The sequence below is a fragment of the Chiloscyllium punctatum genome, chromosome 22 (assembly GCF_047496795.1).
Source record: "Chiloscyllium punctatum isolate Juve2018m chromosome 22, sChiPun1.3, whole genome shotgun sequence".
Classification (NCBI taxonomy): Eukaryota; Metazoa; Chordata; class Chondrichthyes; order Orectolobiformes; family Hemiscylliidae; genus Chiloscyllium; species Chiloscyllium punctatum.
In genome coordinates, this window is record NC_092760.1 from 26,181,080 (window position 1) to 26,203,742 (window position 22,663).

The window sequence follows — 22,663 nt, forward strand, 5'->3', positions numbered from 1 at the left end:
TGGCTTTCGTCCTGCATGACAGTGGTCAAATGTCCCCTCCTGAAGTAGTACTTACCACCAGCGGTGTTGGAGCAACACCTTTCCTGAGGATTCCATCATTGACCAGCACCAGCAAATTGGATGCAGAGTACACTGTCGAGTGGAGAGAAACCCATGTGAAATAATGACACCAGACAGAACAAGCAAAAACTGAACTGTAAACAACTGTTCTGCAATCCTCACTTTCTCCTAGTTGATAAACAATCATCCAATCACCACTTCAACAATACAATCGGCAAGTCCTGCCCTATACACTTTTCAATGTGAACAACAAGGTATTGCGGTCTGAGTACACTGCCATGCAACACCGCACTATATCCTTTCCATTTGGTTTCAGGCCTGCTGAGTTCCTTTACACAAACAACCATATTACAATGCACCTCAACCCCTACCACTTCCAGTCAGTGCCTAGAGCAGGCATTAATTCACACTACCTCATGGAATTCCCGAGTCTATCTACTTGAATCTCTCATGCAGCCCCTTGTCCAAGAAACAAAGGGTATGTTTAGCAGGGATCAGGAATTGTCAGAAGTTAATCCCCAATCACAGGCCAGTAGAACGTTCTCAATACCTGGGCACCTCATCTGTATGTGATCAGCATACTGTCCTCAATAAAGAGACAAGCTGTATAGCTGTGATCAGCAGACTGTCCTCAGTACCTATGCACCCAGCCTGTCTGTGATCAGCAGACTGTCCTCAGTACCTATGCACCCAGCCTATCTGTGATCAGCAGACTGCACTAACTACCTATAGGCCTTGTCCGTCGTGATCCGCAGACTGTCCTCAATGTAGCTGAGTTTAGCAGACCATTCACAGTTTAGGGACACCATGTCTGCTTGTTGTCAGCAGAACGTCCTTAGTTCCCTCATACAACTTGTGTGTTAAGCAAACTTTGTGGGCGGCACGGTGGCTAGCACTGCTGCCTCACAGCGCCAGAGACCTGGGTTCAATTCCCGCCTCAGGCGATTCTCTGTGTGGAGTTTGCACATTCTCCCCGTGTCTGCGTGGGTTTTCTCCGGGTGCTCCAGTTTCCTCCCACACTCCAAAAGATGTGCAGGTTAGGTGAATTGGCCATGCTAAATTGCCCGTAGTGTTAGGTAAGGGGTAGATGTAGGGGTATGGGTGGGTTGCGCTTCGGCGGGTCGGTGTGGACTTGTTGGGCCGAAGGGCCTGTTTCCACACTGTAAGTAATCTAATCTAATCTAAAACTGCCCTCAGTATCTGTATAGCCTGCTTGTCTGTGTTCAACAAACTATACACAGTACGTGTACACCTTGTCTGTCTATGATCAGCATACCGTCCTCAGCAGCTGTTCATTGTCTGCCTGTGATCAGCAGACTGCACTCAATATCTAACAAAACTGAGGACTGCTGATGCTGGAATCAGAGTTCAATTCCCGCCTCAGGCGACTGTCTGTGTGGAGTTTGTACATTCTCCCTGTGTCTGCGTGGGTTTCCTCCGGGTGCTCCGGTTTCCTCCCACAGTCCAAAAATGTGCAGGTCAGGTGAATTGGCCATGCTAAATTGCCCGTAGTGTTAGGTGAAGGGGTAAATGTAGGGGAATGGGTCTGGGTGGGTTGCGCTTCGGCGGGTCGGTGTGGCCTTGTTGGGTTGAAGAGCCTGTTTCCACAATGTAAGTAATTTGTAAATCTAGATTTGAGTGGTGCTGGAAGAGCACAGCAGATCAGGCAGCATCCGAGGAGCAGGAAAATCGACATTTTGGGCAAAAGCCCTTCAGGCTTTTCCAGCACCCCTCTAATCGAGACTTTGCACCCAATATCTGTAGACTTCTTCTACCTGTAATCAGCAGACTGTGCTCAAAACTTTTACACGCTTTCCACCTGTGAGCAACAGACTGCACTCAATACCTGTACACTCCTCCTGTCTGTGATCAGCAACTGCATTTTATACTTAACAATAAAAAACAAAGAACTATGGATGCTGGAAATCAGAAACAACATCAGAAATTGCTTGAAAAACTCAGCATTCTGGCAGCATCTGTGGAGAGAAAGCAGAGTTACCATTTCTGGTCTAGTAACAGCGCAATTTCACATTTTGTTTCTGCATTTTATGCCTGTATACTCCTTCTGTCTGTGACTAGCAGACTGTCGTCAGTATAGATATAGTTCAGCTGTGATGTTTCTACGGATTGTAATTAAACTTCTCAATACTACTGTAAATACTGCACTCCCTTACACCCACTCCCGGTTCCACTTCTTTATACATACCAAGCTCAGAGAGTTCATGAGAATCTGCAAACCGCCCTGTAAAAGAGAGGAGAGACTCTGTCACTTTAATCTTGCCATTGACTGAACTCAGCAATGTTTCCTGTTTCCCAGAGTTCCTGCCAAGGTCAGATCAAGATTCACGACAAGGGAGAGCAGGGAATTGAAATGCAGAATTGTGCACTGAAAAGGAACATTTAAGAAAAGGTGATCGGAATCTGACACAATGTCACATTATGTTTAAACGTGATGTTGCAAAGTTTGAAACTAGGTCTGAAGCTGAAACAAAGTCAGTTTGGGAGATTCAGAGGGGGTGCTGGCTGGGGAGATTCAGTCAAAATGCTAGTGGATAATCAATAGTAAACATTTTTTAAAACGTGTAATTCTCAACAAATATTAATTCACTTCCAGAAAATTCTGCAACTAAAATAGCCCAACAGTAGCTAAAGAGTTAAAAGGAATTTACAATGTTGTCAAAAGAATAGAAGGCTTCAAATAGATAAAGAACCAGACCGACAAACTGCTGCAAAAGACAAAGCAGTTTTCAAGAGTTGAGAGAAGCAGGCAAGGAAAAAGCAAAAAGTTTGCCAAGTCCCTTACAGGCAGAACAATAAGAGCTAATGATTAGAGACTGGTTACAGTGCAAGAGGCCATCTGGCTCATGATATATATGCCGTCCCTGTGCAAGAAGGTGGTCATTCTACATGGGGTCATTCTCCTGTCTGCTCTGTGTAACCTTGCTCATTCTTCCTTTTCAGATAACCTTCGAATTCCCACTTGAATGGTTCATTTAGACCCGCCTCCACTACAATCTCAGGCAGTGCACTGTAGATCTTAACCACTCACTGTGTGAAGAACTGTAAGACAAAGAACAGGACAGCAGGGTCGAGACAGTGTGGTGCTGGAAAAGCACAGCAGGTCAGGCAGCATCTGAGGAGCAGGAGAATCAACATTTCGGGTAAAAGCCCTTCATCAGGAATCAGGGAACAGGCCCTTCAGCCCACCAAGACTGCGCCAAGGCATAATGCTTTGCTGAAGTAAAAGCCTTTTGTCTCTATGCAGTATGTATTCATCTATCCCCTGCTTATTCATATGTCTGTCAAAATGCCTCTTAAATGTTGCTATTGTATTCACTGCCTTCACCAGCACCTCTGGCAGCACGCTCCAGGCATTTATCACTCATTGTATAATAAACTTGCCTCTCATATCTCCATTAAACTTACCCCCTTTTACATTATCTTAGCAATTGACATTTTTACCCTGGGGAAAAAAAAAGACTCTGCTACCTATTCTATCCATGCTTCTTATCATTTTGCAAACTTCTAACAGGTTATAAGACCACAAGACCATAAGACATAGGAGCAGAAATTAGGCTATTCAGCCTATCGAGTCTGCTCCACCATTCAATCATTGCTGATACATTTCTCAATCCCATTCTCTCGCTTTCTCCCCACCCCCACCCTCCTCTAGCTTATCTCTCCATGCTTCAGGCTCACTGCCTTTATTCCTGATGAAGGGCTTTTGCCCGAAACGTCGATTTCGTTGCTCGTTGGATGCTGTGAATACAATAAATTTCTGGTCTAGTCTGGACAATAAATTTCAAATGTACGGTAATGCATTTTGGTAGAAGAAACATAGAGAAACAATGCAAGCTCAATGGGACAACCTTAAAGAGAGTACAGGAGCAGAGGGACCTTGGGGTTCACATGCATAATTCCCTGAGGGTGGCCAGACAAGTTGAACCAGTTGTTAAGAAGGGTTCATAAACAGAGGCACTGAGTATAAAAGCAAGGAAATGATTATAGGCCAGTGATCCTCACATTGGTGATCGGGAAATTATTGGAAAAGATTCTCAGGGACAAGATCTATATGGACTTAAAATAGACAGAATGGCTTTGTATGGGGAGGTCACACTTCACTAAATTGGTCGAGTTTTTTAAGGATGTGACAATGATTGAGGAGGTAAAAGTCATTTATGCTGTCTACATTGACAAGGTCCTTCATGGCAGACTGGTACAAAGGTGAAGTCACATGGTCTCAGGGGTGAGCTGGCAAAATGGATACAGAACTAGCTTAGTCATAGAAGATACAGGGCAGCAATGGAAGGATGCTTTTTGGAATGCAGGGCAGCAACTAGTGGTCTTCCACAGAGATCAGTGCTGGGACCTCTGCTATCTGTGGTCTACATAAATGATTTGGAGGAAAACATGGCTGGTCAAATTCGTACGTTTGCAGACGATACAAAGATTGATGGAATTGTGGATAGTGAGGAGAATTGTCAGAGGATATAGCAGGATATAGATCAGTTGGTGGCAGGTAGAGTTTAATCTGGACAAATGTGAGGTGATGCATTTTGGAAGGTCAAGTACAGCTGGAAATTATACAGTGAGTGGCAGAGACTTTAGGAGTATTGATATACAGAGAGATCTGAACGTGCAGGTCCACAGATCACAGAAGGTGGCACTGCAGATAGAAAACGTAGTGAAAAAAGGCCTATGGCGTGCTTGTCTTCATTAGAAGGGGCATTGAGTATAAGGATAGACAAGCTTAGAATAGCGCTGGAAAAGCACAGCAAGCCAGGCAGCATCCGAGAAGTAGGAAAATCAATGTTTCGTTGATTTTCCTGCTCCTCCAATGCTGCCAGGTTTGCTGTGCTTTTCCAGCGCCATTCTATTCTTGACTCTGATCTCCAGCATCTGCAGTCCTCACTTTTGCCTAAGGATAGATAAGTTTTGCTGCAGCTTTATAGAATTTTAGTTATCCCATACTTCCAATATTACTTACTGTTCTGGCCACCACACTGCCAGAAGGATATGAATGTTTGGGCAAGGTACAGAAAAGGTTTACCAGGACATTGCATGGTATGGGGGATTTTAGCTATGAAGAAAGGTTGGATAGATTGGGTTTGTTTTCACTAGACTGCAGGATGTTGAGGGAGTAACCTGAAGAAGTTTAGAAGATTGTGAAAGGCATGGATAGAGTGGAAAGTAAGAGGCTTTTTCCCAGGGTGAATGGGTCAATTATTAGGGGACACAGATTCAAGGTACAGGGGGAGTTTAAAAATGCGAGGCACATCTTTGACACAAAGTGCCTGGAATGTGCTGCTAGAGGAAGAGATGGACAGCAGACACAATAGCAGCAATCATTTAGGGGCCTTTTGAATATGTGAATAGGAAGGGAATAGAGCGATATAGATCCTGTAAGTGAAGACAGTTTTAGTACGGAAGAGCAAAATGTGTCAGCACAGGCTCGGAGGGCCAAAGGGCCTGTCCCTGTGCTGTACTGTCCTTTGTTTGATGTCATACATTTACAAATCATTGATCAAATCACATTTGGAGTGTTGTGATCAGTTCTGGAACCCTGGCTAGACTTAAAGGGAGATTTACAAGAATGATACCAGAATGAGAGTTTTTATTCAGAGAATGGTTAGGATTTGGAATGCATTGTCTGGGTGAGTAGTGGAGGTGGATTTCATAGGTAGTTTCAAAAGGGATATATCTTTGAAAGTGATGAATTAAGATGGCTACAGAGATACAGCTAGAGAACAGATTTAGCAGAGTAACTCTTATGGGAGCTGGTAAAGACAAACTGGGTTGAATGACCTCCCTGTGTAATGTAAAATTATACAACTGTGATGGTACAGTCCTTCCAGAAGAGGGCGAATGACAAAAATTTCTAAAGAGTATGTTGCATTTTAAAAGTTGTTCAGAGTATATCAAGGTCATTAGGAGCGGAGCTAATAAAGGGAGGACAGTATCTGAATCAGTTTTGGGAGAGAACACCTAAACATAGCCCCACTCACCTACTCTGCTGTAAGATAGGAGATCACAGGCAGAGTAAGGGGAACAATTCCTCCCCCTCTCACTGAACTATTGAGATCATGTCTTATTTGGGAGGGCTTTTGACTGAGAATGTGTGTAGGGAAAGAGTTAAGTTTTGAGTTTTGTGAAACAAGAGTTCAGCCCAGCATGACTAAGATCAGATAAGATCTTGCAGTTAACAATGGGGTGCTGGACACAAGGGTAAGGGGTCAGCAAGGTGGAAAGGAATTCATTATGTAGAGCCATTTAACAATATTGGAAGCATTCAGTATGTAAGGTCAGTTTAACAAGCTGAAAATTATTCATTGTGTGAAGCCAGTTAAAGTGATGAACGTTCATTGTGTAACAGCAGAGGGCTTAATCTTTACTGTTAACACCCAATAGGAAAGGAGCAGTCACCTTGTTGGGTGTTTACTATAGACCCCCCAATAGCAGCAGAGATGTGGAGAAACAGATTGGGAAACAGATTTTGGAAAGGTGCAGAAGCCACAGGGTAGTAAGTGATGGGCGATTTCAACTTCCCAAATATTGACTGGAAGCTCTTTAGATCAAGTAGATTGGACGGGGCGGTGTTTCTGCAGTGTGTCCAGGAAGCTTTTCTAACTCAGTATGTAGATTGTTCAACCAGAGGGGAGGCCATATTGGATTTGGTACTTGGTAACGAACCGGGACAAGTGATGGGCTAGTTAGTGGGTGAGCATTTTGGTAATGGTGACCAAATTCTGTGACTTTCACCTTGGTTATGGAGAGAGATAGGTGCGTGCAACAGGGTAGGTTTTACAATTGGGGGAAGGGTAAATACGATGCTGCAAGACAGGATCTGAGGAGCATAAGTTGGGAGCATAGGATGTCAGGGAAGGATGTCATTGAAATGTGGAACTTTTTCCAGGAACAGATACGACGTGTCCTTGATATGTACGTACCTGTCAGGCAGGAAAGAGATGGCCGTGTGAGGGAACCTTGGTTGACGAGGGAGGTTGAATATCTAGTAAAGAGGAAGAAGGAGGCTTACATAAGGCTGAGGAAACAAGGTTCAGACAGAGCAGTGGAGGGACACAGGATAACCAGGAGGGAGCTGAAGAAAGGGATTAGGAGAGCTAAGAGAGGGCATGAAAAATCTGTGGCAGGTAGGATCAAGGATAACCCCAAGGCCTTTTATGCGTAGGTGAGAAACATGAGAATGACGAGAACGAGGGTAGGTCCGATCAAGGATAGTAGTGGGAGACTGTGTATTGAGTCGGAAGAGATAGGAGAGTCTTGAATGAGTACTTTTCTTCAGTATTTACAAATGAGAGGGGTCGTATTGTTGAAGAGGAGAGTATGAAATGGACTGGTAAGCTAGAGGAGATACTTGTTAGGAAGGAAGATGTGTTAGGCATTTTGAAAAACTTGAGGATAGACAAGTCCCCCGGACCTGATGGGATATATCCTAGGATTATGTGGGAAGCAAAAGAGGAAATTGCAGAGCCGTTGGCAATGATCTTTTCGTCTTCACTGTCAACGGGGGTGGTACCAGGGGACTGGAGAGTGGCGAATGTTGTGCCCCTGTTCAAAAATGGGAATAGGGATAATCCTGGGAATTACAGGCCAGTTAGTCTTACTTCGGTGGTAGGCAAAGTAATGGAAAGGGTACTGAGGGATAGGATTTATGAGTATCTGGAAAGACACTGCTTGATTAAGGACAACCAGCATGGATTTGAGAGGGGTGGGTCTTGCCTTACAAGTCTTATTGAATTCTTTGAGGAGGTGACCAAGCATGTGGATGAGGGTAGAGCAGTGGATGTAGTGTACATGGGTTTTAGTAAGGCATTTGATAAGGTACCCCATGGTAGGCTTATGCGGAAAGTCAGGAGGCATGGGACAGTGGGAAATTTGGCCAGTTGGATAGAGAACTGGCTAACCAGTCGAAGTTAGAGAGTAGTGGTAGATGGTACATATTCAGCCTGGAGTCCAGTTACAAGTGGAGTTCCGCAGGGATCAGTTCTGGGTCCTCTGCTGTTTGTAACTTATATTAATGACTTGGAAGAGGGAGTCGAAGGGTGGGTCAGTAAATTTGCAGACGATACGAAGATTGGTGGAGTTGTGGATAGTGAGGAGGGCTGTTGTCGGCTGCAAAGGGCATAGATATGATGCAGAGCTGGGCTGAGGAGTGGCAGATGGAGTTCAACCCTGTCAAGTGTGAGATTGTCCGTTTTGGAAGGACAAATAAGAATGCGGAATACAGGGTTAACGGTAGGGTTCTTAGTAAGGTGGAGGAGCAGAGGGATCTTGGGGTCTATGTTCATAGCTCTTTGAAAATTGCCACTCAGGTGGATAGAGCTTGTAAGAAGGCCTATGGTGCATTAGCGTTCATTAGCAGAGGGATTGAATTCAAGAGTCGTGAGGTGATGTTGCAGCTGTACAGGACCTTGGTAAGGCCACATTTGGAGTACTGTGTGTAGTTCTGGTCGCCTCACTTTAGGAAAGATGTGGAAGCTTTGGAGAGGGTGCAGAGGAGATTTACCAGGATGTTGCCTGGAATGGAGAATAGGTCGTACGAGGATAGGTTGAGAGAGCTAGGCCTTTTCTCATTGGAACGGCGAAGGATGAGGGGTGACTTGATAAAGGTTTATAAGATAATCAGAGGAATAGATAGAGTAGACAGTCAGAGACTTTTTTCCCCAGGTACAACAGAGTGTTACAAGGGGACATAAATTTGAGGTGAATGGTGGAAGGTATGGGGGGGGGGGGATGTCAGGGGTGGGTTCTTTACCCAGAGAGTGGTGGGGGCATGGAATGCGCTGCCTGTGGGAGTGGCAGAGTCAGAATCATTGGTGACCTTTAAGCAGCAATTGGATAGGTACACGGATAGGTGCTTAAGCTAGGACAAATGTTCGACACAACATCGTGGGCCGAAGGACCTGTTCTGTGCTGTACTGTTCTATGTTCTAATCAATACCTTATCTGTATGTTGCCTTATCTGGATGCTCCTCCCTGTAAAATGACTATATAATTCATTAAGAAACTACTGTTCAAGAGAAAAGACCAAGAACTCGTGTCTCTGTGCATGTGGGCGATTGTTCTCTCTCCCTCCAGGGCCCAGTATAAAGATGAAAGAAGTAGAGCCATATTGTGTCTTGGAGAGATTTGCTTTGACTAACGCGGGGGAAATGGGATGGCATGACAAGCTGGAGAATCTTCCTGATCCAATATTATATAAGTCACATTTAATGTGTAGCTCTCCAGACCAATGGCAGAGCGGATATGGAAGGCACAGAGCAAAAAGGCAGGGGGACATAAGACGGTGTATATGAGGGCTTTGTCTGGCCCATGATGACATACTCCACACGAATCAAGAGTGTGGTGCTGGAAAAGCACAGCAGGTCAGGCAGCAACCGAGGTGGCAGGAGAATCAACATTTTGGGCAAAAGCCCTTCATCAGGAAATAATCCACATAAGCTAACTAGCAACAAAAGGAGTATAAGGAGATATTATGGGGGATATTGCAAATCCTCGGTATCCACAAAATCATGAACCTGCGTAGCCGCGTCAATAAAATAATTAACAGCAAAAATCAACATCTGCAGACTAAAATCACATCCCCGATTGTTAACGTTAAAAATCACAAAACACCAGGTTGTAGAGTCATAGAGATGTACAGCATGGAAACAGACCCTTCAGTCCAACCCGTCCATGATATCCCAACCCAACCTAGTCCCACCTGTCAGCACCCGGCCCATATCCTCCAAACCCTTCCTATTCATATACCCATCCAAATGCCTCTTCAATGTTCCAATTGTACCTGCCTCCATCACTTCCTCCGGCAGCTCATTCTATGCACACATCACCCTCTGTGTGAAAAAGTTGTCCCTTAGGTCCCCCTCGTCAGGTGATTGTGGAGAATAAGATTGTAAACCTGTCGGACTATAACCTGGTGTTGTGTGATTTTTAACTTTGTTACACATCAGTCCAACACCGGCGTCTCCAAATCATGATTTGTGACCTTCTTTTGAATTACATTATTCGCGGGAGCTCTCAGCAACAGAGCCCTGGCGGAGTATTAATAATATCAGGGGGTCTGGGAGGGCCCATAGAAAAGGATTTTGACAGTAAGTGATATTGGGCGGTGGGGGGGTGTGAAGTGACACTGACGGTCACCCATGGGGGGGGCGGGGGGTGGGGGGGGGCGGGGGGTGGGAGGGGGGGGCGGGGGGGTGTGAAGTGACACTGACGGTCACCCATGGGGGCTGGGGGCGGTGGGGGGTGGGGGGGGGGGGCGGGGGGGGTGTGAAGTGTAACGGTATGTCTGACCGGCGATGATGTAGGACACACTCCGCACCGAGCTCTCCAGCTGCGCGGCCGCCCCGGGGTTCCTAATGACGTAATCTCGATACCGGAGCAGCAGCCGCCTCGTCCCGTCCGCCATGACAGCCTCGACCCTAACCTCCCCCCCCCGAACACTTCCGCTTCCGGGGGCACTCCACTCCCAACAACACACATGCGCCGACGGCCACGTGCCAGTCGTCCTTTAGTCGGCATCGAGTGTGTGACCTCCAGTGACCCAGTGACGCGGCACTGACCTCCCTGTAAACCCATCCCCCTCCAGTGACCCAGTGACGCGGCACTGACCTCCACCGTAACCCCCATCCCACTCCAGTGACCCAGTGGAAAGGCACTGACCTCCCTGTAACCCCCATCCCACTCCAGAGGTAAGGCACTGACCTCCACTGTAACCCCTACCCCCCTCCAGTGACCCAGTGATGAGGCACTGACCTACACTGTAACCCCATCCCCCTCCAGGGACGAGGTACTGACCTACACTGTAACCCCATCCCCCTCCAGTGACGAGGCACTGACCTACACTGTAACCCCATCCCCCTCCAGGGACGAGGTACTGACCTACACTGTAACCCCATCCCCCTCCAGGGACGAGGTACTGACCTACACTGTAACCCCATCCCCCTCCAGTGACGAGGCACTGACCTACACTGTAACCCCATCCCCCTCCAGGGACGAGGTACTGACCTACACTGTAACCCCATCCCCCTCCAGTGACGAGGCACTGACCTATACTGTAACCCCATCCCCCTCCAGTGACGAGGCACTGACCTACACTGTAACCCCATCCCCCTCCAGGGACGAGGTACTGACCTACACTGTAACCCCATCCCCCTCCAGGGACGAGGTACTGACCTACACTGTAACCCCATCCCCCTCCAGTGACGAGGCACTGACCTACACTGTAACCCCATCCCCCTCCAGTGACAAGGCACTGACCTACACTGTAACCCCCATCCCACTCCAGTGATGAGGCACTGAATTCCACTGTAACCCCCATCTCCCTCCAGTGACGCGGCACTGAACTACACTGTTACCCCCATCCACCTCCGATGACAAGGCACTGACCTACACTGTAACCCCATCCCACTCCAGTGACAAGGCACTGACCAACACTGTAACCCCCATCCCCCTCCAGTGACCCAGTGACATGGTACTGACCTACACTGTAACCCCAACCCCCCTCCAGTGACAAGGTACTGACCTACACTGTAACCCCAACCCCCCTTCAGTGACAAGGTACTGACCTACACTGTAACCCCAACCCCCCTCCAGTGACAAGGCACTGACCTACACTGTAACCCCAACCCCCCTCCAGTGACAAGGCACTGACCTACACTGTAACCCTCATCCCCCTCCAGTAACCCAGTGACGAGGCACTGACCTCCACTGTAACCCCCACCCTCCTCCAGTGATGAGGCACTGACCTCCACTGATCACCTACCCCACGACCAATGTGTGAGCCCTTCACCCCATCTGTGATCAAAAAGCAGATCCTTGAATTAAATAAATTAGCACAGTTAGCTTATAATGAGGTTGAGGCCAAAGGAGTTCCTAAATGTTATTATCTTAAGAAATGAATGCTAATGGGGAAGTAAAAGCCCTGTCATAGTACACAGATAAAGAATGATCACTTGTACATCAGGTAATGGTACTGCCTAGTTATTGGGTTCTTTCCAAGACCAGTGACCAAGACAGAGATGGGCAGGAGTCTTAAAGGTTTTCTTTATTGAAAGATCTTCTTAGTACACCTTTGAGCTTAAATTAAATTTATTGTGAGTAGACGTGGCTTTGTATACATCATTGCAACTGATACTTGTGTGCAAAGCTTGTTTATCTTGTGGTTATCTGTCCCTACTATATAAAGGAAGGTTTTATTTACAGGAGTATTTACTTATTCTATCTCTCTTACACAGTTAGCATGACTCACAGAGCATTTGCTGTCATGCGCCCCTTGTGTCGTCCACGTTAACCGTATCATCCATGTGAACCTGATCATATTTGCTGTCATGTGCTACATATTCAGCGAACCACCTTTTAGTTACGACCATCCACAACTCCCCGCTCTTTGATTCTTTCAAAGCACACTACACAACTGCAATCTTTAAACATCAAAGCCAAGCAATTTCTTTTGTGTCAGAGAACCAGACTGAACAGAATGAATTTTACCCAGCGTCGAGCTCTTAATACCAGCAGAGGAGCATTGCAAAAGGATATAGATGACAATTAAAATAAATAGCAAGATTATTATGCCTTGGACAATGGAAGTGCCCAAGGATCCTAACCATCTGGTAGTCCAACTCCAAAGGATGTTTTCTGGGGGGCTATTTGAGGTGATGTCATCCACAAAGTTGGTAACATTCTCCAAATTGTCAGGAATGCAAGTGCAGCATTCTTTCCCCAATGAGTGCACATGTGCCTCCTTTTTCAAAGAGTAGCCAGTCTAGAGCCATTTGGGTTTTGTAAGGCAATTATGCAATGGCTGCCATTTTGGCAGTGATTTTATCAAAGGCCTAGGCTGTATCAGTGGCCATCTGTTCCAGGGCAGTAACCATTTTGTGAGATTCCCTGGCCAACCTCGCAGTGGGAGAAACAGAATAGAAAAGAATTGTTCGACTTCAATGATGGCACGCTTGGGCATAGTAAAGCGGATTTTGGGTAGTTTAGTAACGTGACCCATAAATGAGACAACAGAAGCAAGATAACAAGAGCTTGTCCTTGAGGGGGGAATCCAGGAGTACACCTTGTGGCCACAAACAAAATAAATATTAGATTAGATTCCCTACAGTGTGGAAACAGGCTCTTCGGCCCAACAAGTCCACACCGACCCTCTGAAGAGCAACCCATTCCCCTACAGTTACCTCTTCACCTAACACTATGGGCAATTTAGCATGACCAATTCACCTAACCTGCACATCTTTGGACTGTGGGAGGAACTAGAGCACCCAGAGGAAACCCACGCAGACACGGGGAGAATGTGCAAACTCCACACAGACAGTTGCCCAAGGCAGGAATTGAACCCGGGTCTCTGGTGCTGTGAGGCAGCAGTGCTAACCACTGTGCTGCCATTGTATTAATTATGCCAAATTAATGAATATTATTGTTTATTATTATTAAGAGCTGACATCAGTTCTTTTACTGGATACAAGAGTTAAACATGTTGTGTAGCAGGCGCAACAGATGGGACTTTGATAAGAAGTGACTTTGCCACTCAAATCAAATCCCATGGAACCTAATATTCCTAGAGATTTTGCCTGAGCCGGTTGTTAAGAGGACAGCTGTCCCATGCGAAGGCCAGGAATTCAAGCAAATCAAAGGGAGTAGAAAAGGAATAAACTGAACTGTTCTTTAAAGGATAAAAGCCAACATGTGTTCACTCCAGATCAAGCAAACAAGGAAATGATGTCACCACAGGAAATGACAGCCCCAATCCAAATAGAAATAAATAGAAAGCGGGCTACCCCACCAGTGCTTCATCCAGAGGCTCACTAAAGATGTTACCTGGTATGGTGATGAAACGTCTGAAAGCGAACCTTCCAGCCCAGTGACCAAACCTACATCCAGAACCTCAAAACTTGCCAAAAAGCAAACAACTGTTGCCCTTGTGTGTGTCTATGGGATCCTTAGTGGGATAGGTCTGGTAAAACACTGAAAGTTGGTGGAGACCTGGTGAGATTAGGACTGGAACATGGCTGTACCCTCAGTCTGATTCACCCACTATACCTCGGAGTTTAATTGGAAATGGCAGAGAAAGTAGCCAGAGTAGAGGGAAACGAAACTGAGGCAGTACATTGTTAAGAAAAAGTGGCCCATATGGGCAGAATTTTATTGCAACGATGAAACGGGACCAGGATTGTTAGGACAAAAGTACTGAGAAGATTTTAGCAAAACACAAGAGAAGTGGGTTTGCAAACTTGAGAAGGTCACAACGATAATGTGCTGTGTAGGACAGTTATTAGAGACAGAACAGGAAGTAAAAACCGTCCATAAGGAACAAGAAAGCACAAAAAAGGAAATCACAGAGTTAAAGCTGAAAACTGGAGCTCAGGGACAGAGCAATCTCGCAAAGCTATTACACCTGGGGCAATTCGAAACCCAGCATGAAAGTGCGTACGAAGATACGCAGCACACAGTGTCAACTAAAGAGGTCGCTGAGAAGGAAGTGAGGCAATTGAGAAATAAATGTGCAGATTTGCAAGCAGCAGTAAGGGTAATGTACCAGGCAGATAGGGAAAAGAGACAGGTAGTCGCAGACCACACTAAGTGCCTGCGGGAGATTGAGAAGTTAAAAGCCCAACTCTCAATCTGCAATGGAATAATGTGCGCATATGGGGAAGTTACAGAGGAAGGAGAAGAACAGGAGATAGATAGGGATGAGCTCAGGGAAGATGTGCAGCAGTATGCCATGTACACTACCTTCCCAGAGGAATCAACTTTTCCACAACCCCAGTCCCCAGCCTGTCACAATGAACCTGGAAAGACAGATTGGGGATGCCAAAGCACCAGCAATCACATATACAGTGCCACAGTTAGCAGAAATCGTGAAAAAGGTTCCAGAATTTGAACCATTGGCTGATCCATTGACATTCTTTGAGAAAGGGTCGTGCAGCAGAAGGTTTTACATGAGATAGACCAGAGAGAAGTAGTAAAAGTCATTGTAATGTGTCTAAGCCAGTCCATGCAATCTGCAATCCCAGCCCCACTAAATTAGGGGGTGGAACCCTGACCGATATGAAAAAAGCGATCCTAAAAGCAATTGGGTAAAATAAGGGAGAATCCCTACAGTGTGGAAACAGGCCTTTTGGCCCAACAAGTCCACACCAACCCTCCAAAGAGTAACCCACCCAGAACAATACCCCTACCTATATTTACCCCTAAGTAACGCATCTAACCTACACATCCCAGAAAACTTATGGACAATTTAGCTTGGCCAATTCACCCTAACCTGCACATCTTTGGACTGTGGGAGGAAACCGGAGCACCCGGAGGAAACCCACACAGACACGGGGAGAATGTGCAAACTCCACACAGACAGATGCTGCAGGCTGGAATCGAACCTAGGACCCTGGCGTTTTGAGGCAGCAGTGTCAACCACTGAACCACCATCATTCCTCATGAAAGGCTTATGCCTGATTGTCGATTCACCTGCTCCGCAGATGCTGCCTAACCTGCTGTGCTTCTCCAGCACCACACTTTCCAACTTTGATCTCCAGCATCTGCAGTCCTCACATTAAAGAAGATCCTGTCAAAGAAGTGGGAGCACCTGACAGACTTTGCTGGCTGCTTACAGGAATCTATGGAGACTTAAAATGGGGTCACTTATCCGAGGCTGACTCAGCGAAGTGGGCTAGGACTTTAGTTTCCCATGCCACCAAAGAGAGCAGGAAGGCATGTATGAATTTTGATCCCCCAGAGCCAGGTCACAATGAGGTATGGGCTCTGAGGGGAATGTCCCGGAAGTGGGAGGAAAAATCCATGAATTAAACAGGAGCAAAGTAGAGAAAGGAGGGAAATGCTTCCTTTCCGAACCAGTGTCTGGTGTGGAGGAATGAAGGAAGAGGGGAGAATTCTTACCAAAGGAACCCAGTTCTACCCTACACAGCCACGGGGAGAGATAGAGGTGCACAGCAGGGGAACACACGGCAGCCAGTGCGATGCTCCCACTGCAGGCTCACAGGACACTCTGCGTGAGAATGTAGAGCTCATGTCTGGCAGCCACAAGGACCACCGACTGCAGTGAGACCCAGAGGTTTTAGAAGGCCCAACTCAGCAGGCCTTGGTCCATGCCGTGGACACTGGCCAACCCATGCACAACCCCCCCCCCCAACCCCCGCTTCCCCATTCCCAACCTACAAGGCATCTGTGTGACAGTGTCAGGCACTGCCTCCCCAGTATCGATCTGCAACACCAAGTGGGATAGTGTAGGTGAACCACTCGTCAATGGTGAGGTGGGACACCACTATATAGAATTTATTTGGGATACTGGAAGTTCCAGTGCAATCCTGAACACCTCGAGATTTAATGATTGATACACATTAATATATGTATTAGGTATACAATTCCTACGGTGTGGAAACACACCCTTTGGCCCAACAAGTCCACACTGAACCTCCGAAGAGTCACCCACCCAGACTAATTCCTCTATACATTTCCCATGACTAATGTACCTAAACCTACACATCTCTGAACACTATATTTACCATGACAATTTAGCATGGTGAATTCACCTGACCTGTACATCTTTGGATTGGCGGAGCACCCAGAGGAAACCCACGCAGACACGGGGAGGATGTGCAAACTCCACACAGACAGTCCCCTGAGGCTGGAATCAAACCTGGGTCCCTGGTGCTGCGAGGCAGCAGTGCTAACCACTGAGCCACCATTGCCGCTCCCAATTTTGGATGTCACTGCCCGAGAACAAAATGACAAGAACAAGGATGACTCCCGAAGCATCCTTTCAGTCAGACCACCCTCCTGACAAAATTTATACTCTTCCATCACTGCCACCGACTGCAACTTCAACGTCCAGGGAACCCCGACATATTAAATCACTCAGTGAAGGACCCTCTCATGAATTGGAATGACTCGCTAGTGACACACTCCCACCTGCCAACAGGCTAGACCCGACACGACTCCCAATAACCCACTGACAGATAGAGAAATCAAACATCCCTGACTCACTATAACTCAGACCCCTAACAACATACCTGCACTATGGGCATGTGACATTACAAAAAGGCTATTATGGGCTACAGAAAAACAGCCTCAGACTGCCAAATGGTAATTCCAGGTGTCACCACTAGAGGGAATGACAGGATGTGAACATGGGCACCCTGTGGATTCAGTATTGCCCTGTCCCCCAGGCACGGAGGATTCACAACACACTGATGAGTCTCTGCTAGGTGCCTATCTGACAAATGCACTCTTTCACTAATGCGGGTGATGAAACAGCTCCTGACAGGCACCCAAGGTGAGATACAACAGTTTCTGATGGTCCAAACTTACATATCTTTCAACTCTTATTCCTGAACATAGCGATGGAATTAACCAGGCTGCAATTCTTCTGTTTTCCGCTCATTTTCACTATATTTAAATTATTGGTCATAATGACTACCGTTTCATCTTATATTTCACCATTGGTCACAACGACTGCCTTGTCTCAGTCTGTCTCTGCTGATTGCACCACTTAAATTTAAATATTTGGTCAGATTCTGCACACCATGTCACGAGATCATCTTCGTCTTCACTTACATTTAAATCATTGGTTGTGATGACCCCCTCGTTCCAGGTTTTCCTGATCACTTCAAGGTCAGGTCGTTTAACGTATTCTCACCTCTACCACTAGAAATTGAGGTTGGAGTTTACCAGGCCCCAAAACCCGACTTAACATTCCACATGGGTTCACATTCCTATGTTTCTTGTTTATTTTTAATTTAAGAAAAGTAAGGGAGGGTTAGGGGACATGCATTACACTAGGCCAAAACTACCGAGGAACCTCGATTATCCGAATATCTATTATCCAAATTTTGGATTATCTGAAGGAGATCTCAAGGTCCTGATAGAAATATTACATCAAAGAGGCAGTTCAACAATAGTTGTGTCTTTTGCTTACAGTGATTAAAAGTGAACCTGGCTCACTGAAATGCTGCCGAGAACAGTCCTGGACATCGATGGGAACCCAGGCACCATCTCCAAATGACTGACCTTCTCCCCTCTCTCTCTCTCTCCCCACATTTTCCCTGGAGTTCTGCAGAGGGGTGTACCCTTAACCACCCCCCCCCCCACCTTCCCCAGATAATCTCTCCAATATTGTCCTGTACAGGGCAAAGGTGGAACCTGTCAAAAGGTTGTGTGTGTGTGTGTGTGTGTGCGTGCTTTGCATGTGTTTGCTGTTTTGACACTCACCCCGCCAAAGGCAGCAGCAGACTTACTGTTGGTGTCCAGTCTGGCTGTCTCAGAGAGGGGGGAGGACAGGGATGGGGGGGGTGGCTGGGGTGCAGGTGTTGCGGGTGGGGGGGAGCGAATGGACAATGGAGGGGGGCACACAGGTTGTACAAGGGCGCAGAGTTGGATGGGCTTGGGGGCGGACGGGGAGTGGTGCAGGGGCAGACGTGTCAATCCCATTGAACTGAGTTGGGGGTGGGTGGAAGGCTTCAGCAATGCTTCAGGTCCCTTACACACAAGGGTCCGCCTGCTCAGAAAGAAACCCTGAGACAGAGAGAGGGAGCAAGGCAGGCAGAGCGAGGAATAAGGAAACTTCAAAAAACTCCGAGCCCCAGAGGAGAGGCATTGAATCAATTAACTGAATAATAAATTATTCAAAAGAAATACTGCCTGCCCATCTAGTTTGGAAAATTAAGGTTCCTCTGTGTCCAGAAATTAGACAAAAATAACAATGGAAAAAACCTTGATCTCTCCCCAGGAGAGACTGAAATGACTGCCTGAAATGCAAGCAAGATATACCTCATCGGGTCGTCATTGTCATCAGGAATAACTGAGCAGACCAAGATAAGTATTTGTTAGCCTAGTAAATATTAGTTATTCTATTGTTTGTATAAAATATTGTCCTGGTTTATGATGCTTATTCAATTTTCATGTGAAGTTTTTTGTCTTATTTGTATTTGTTTATTTTTCCAATGTCTTATTTATTTTAATTTACTACGATTGCTTGATCAGCCGTTAAGTACAAGTCTTTTTAATGTTCCATTTATATACAGTTTGCTATGCTGTTGGGTAGAATATTCTCCAGTATTCTCCGGTATTATGATGTTAATTTTGTTTTATGATGTTGGGTTTTTGTATCTGTTTCTTTCTCCAGTGTCTTACTTATTTTAATTTATTTTGGTTGCCTGTCAGCCTTTAGGTGGGATTTTCAACAGTAATACCTGTAAGAGTTTAACTGTTTAAGTATATGTGGTGCTTTGCTTGAGCCTGGGTAATTGTATAGTCACTGCACAGAGATTGGTCTTTGATTAAAGGATCCATCATGCTTTGCGTTCAGGATCAAGAGGAGGGACTGTGGCCGGATGGGCCACTCAAAATGATGACTTTATGATGCATTTAACAAGAGTGGACAATGGATAAGGCATGCTGGGAAATTAAGGCAAGCCTTGAACAAAGTGACTGTGCTAATAACCGTGCTGCAGAATCCAGACAGGCTGCAGCTACCAACAGATGGTATGCAATCAACCTGGTAGCTGCAATACACACCCAAATTTGGGTTTAAATAGAGCCAATGGAATATCATCTTCAGGGTGATCTGAAACATCAGGGTGTGTACCAGACATGGGAATGCCTCACACCTGTATTTGGAGGGGGCTACGTGCACCCCGCATCTTCAGGAATGGATGCCCAAGGACCACCCTACCATTGACATGCCAACGCATGGTTTGGTTGATCAATCGGGATGATCGAGCCTGATTGATCCATTGGTGAACAGTGAAGACCCTCCTAAAAGGGCCTGAAGACTTTTGGATATAAGAATGGCCGTAACACCATGCTCAGCGCGGTAACTTGAGACCAACCACCAAGAAGAGAAGATACCTTTGAGACTACCAGGAGAAGACCAGTTGATCATCGCCATGTGGATCACGGCCAAGATCTAGTGTGATGGTAAATGATCATCCAGAGTTAAGTTGAAGCACAGGATAGATTTGTAGTGCAGATCATTAACGTCTTTGTTGTTATAGTATTAATTGTATAAAATAAAAGAATATTATTGTTTATTATTATGAAGAATTGACCTGCAGTTCTTTTGCTGGGTATAAGAAGTAAACACACTTATACCAACATCTAACAACTGGACACATTATTCCTAGAGGCATGAGTATATGAAAGGTAGAGGAAAGTGTTTACATCGAGTTCTTGTTTAGGTACATTACCAATAGAAACAAGACAAAAAGATGCGAGTAACAGATTTCTCACCAATGACTTCATATTTTGATGTTGTGAGTAGTCCTTTTTATGTGGGACACATAGATCAAAGTGTTCTTGCCATGGACTTTAACAGCAGATTGTGTTGTCAGCTGAACGTGGTATGGATCTTTCCACTTGGCGCCCAAAGATTCTTTCTGCACTTTCTTAATTTAGATCCAGGTACCAGGAATTAGGTCTTGTCCTCTGTCCAGGGGACTTTCTCAAGCTGCTGACATCTGCAGAGCTCACAGCTATGGTTAGATCTTGACAATATTGGAGCAAAGAGTCACTTAACAGGTGGTAGTCAGCAATACGTAGTTTGATGCCTCATACCTGATGACGGGCTTATGCCTGAAACGTCGATTCTTCTGCTCCTTGGATGCTGCCTGCTTTTCCAGCACCACACTCTAGACTCTGATCTCCAGCATCTGCAGTTCTCACTTTCTCATAGTCCGATGGTACTGGGTAAGGACATAGGTTGTCCTGTTACGACTTCCAAGGGACTGAGGCTCGGAATTCTATTGGCAGTCATCCATTTACAGCGCTGCACGAGACCAGAGGTAGAGCTTGCTGCTAAGGCAGGTCTTCCTGATGAGACTTTGCCAACCTCTGGTTAAGACTGGTATTGGCATGCTCCTCCTGCCCTGAAGACTGGGGATGATTTGGACAGTGTAGATCCCATTTAATCCCTAGTAGCCTGCAGACTTGCTGATATACTGCACCTCTGAAGTGGGTGCCTTGGTACAAGGGAGACCCCATCCAGGTATATCATCTTTACAGAAGATTTTGGCAGTGTGGTTAGCAGTGGCCTACCTAGCGAGAGAGGCCTCCAACCACCTCGATAATTTGTCCATTATACCTAGGACCTCTGAGTATCCCTGACATTTTGGTAAGAACATGTAACCAACCTGCAGGTTTTGGGAAGGGGCCCGTGGGGACTGAGAGTCTCAACCAGGCATCATGGTTGCGGGTCCAGCGTTATTCTTTTGACAAGTCATGCTTCTTCACACTGACTGCATGTGTCTTTGAAATCCGCTTACCCACCAACTTCTCTGAAACCTGGCCGTCATCTGTGGGGGTCCTAGATGTCCCCAGGAATGGGTCTGTTGGGCCAAAAGAGGCAACTGCGCTTATGGTGCTACTGGTTTATTAGTTTCCCTCTGTCTCCAAATCCCATCCTAACTCAATCCTTCAATCCTGACTCAATCCATGTGCACTTCTTGAGAGCAATGCTTTTGCATTTTTTAAAAAATCTTGCAGTTTATTAACTGTTGTTTGTAATGCCCCTATTAGGGGTTTGTGTGGGATATGGGCTACTGCATTTCAGGCTGCCTGCTCAGCCAGGGCATTGCCCCAGGTCTCCATGGAGTTCCCTTGAGCATGGGCTTTACACTTAAGGATTGATACCTCCTGCCATACCTGGATGGCATTAAACAGGCTATGGACTTCATTTCAATTTTTAATGCAGGTACCTGCTGCGGTGAGGAAGCCTTGTTTTTGCCAGAAGGAGCCAAACTCATGGGCTATACCAAAAGCAGATCTGGAGTTGGTGTAAATGTTAGCCGTTTTCCCCTCGGCCATTCTACATGTTTAATGCCCTTGGTTAATGCCCTTAATTCAGCCGGCTGAGTGGAGGTACCCAGTGGCAAATTACCCTGGGCCAGGACCTCTTGCAGAGTCGAGACTGTCCACTCAGCCTTTCAGATCCCATTTTCTACAAAGGAGGAGCCATCTGGAAAGAGGAACAGACCCAGGTTTTGTAAAGGCTTTTCTGAAGCACGAGCTGCTTCGTCAGGCTGCTGTAATATCTCGACACAGTCATGTTCCCTGTCAGTGTCACCACTCTCCCTCCTTTTGGTCCTGTGAGATTGGCAACAACGTGGCCAGGTTAACAGGATCGGCTCGTACAAGATGGAGATTAGGAGCTTCCAAACGTGTGGTCTAGCGGGTCCATCGAGCAGCTGTAACCTAGGGGTCACAGTTCATAGAGAGCATAGCACGTACAGCATGAGGACATTTAAGAGTTAATTTTTGATCAAGGACAGTAGACACTGTGGCTTTAATTGAGCAGCAGGTGGCTTCCATCGTTCTTAAACAACTCCTCCATCCCAATGCCACAGGATCAAATCCAAGATGGAGGACGGGAAACAAATTGTGGCTGTAAGAGCTGCTCTTTGTTTTGAGGTGTTTTAGGTGTTGGAGGTGATTTCCTCAAATTCCAGGAGCAGTAATTAATGTTTTATGAGCTGTTGCATTGTTTTGGAACTTTGAGAAAAAAAGTCAAAACAACGGCACTTTGAAAAGGGAGAAAGACAGACGAAAGGCAGCGACCACATGTCAGTGAGGG

At 46.2% G+C, this 22,663-nt stretch overlaps 1 protein-coding gene and 1 long non-coding RNA gene across 3 annotated transcripts in view; both read right to left on the reverse strand.

The window, feature by feature from the left end:
• The window catches only part of pex16 (peroxisomal biogenesis factor 16), a 30,149-nt gene extending 19,648 nt beyond the window's left edge, over window positions 1-10,501 (reverse strand). For both annotated transcript variants that reach the window (XM_072591924.1, XM_072591923.1), the window contains exons 1-3: window positions 10,375-10,501; window positions 2,267-2,302; window positions 56-132 (exon numbers count right to left, since the gene is read on the reverse strand). In XM_072591924.1, coding sequence (XP_072448025.1) covers window positions 56-132; window positions 2,267-2,302; window positions 10,375-10,489 — 228 coding nt within the window. In that variant the 5' untranslated portion in view covers window positions 10,490-10,501. The remainder of the gene's footprint in view (window positions 1-55; window positions 133-2,266; window positions 2,303-10,374) is intronic.
• Window positions 1-22,663, reverse strand: part of LOC140493468 (uncharacterized) — a 724,813-nt gene that overhangs the window by 543,449 nt on the left and 158,701 nt on the right. The window lies entirely within an intron of this gene.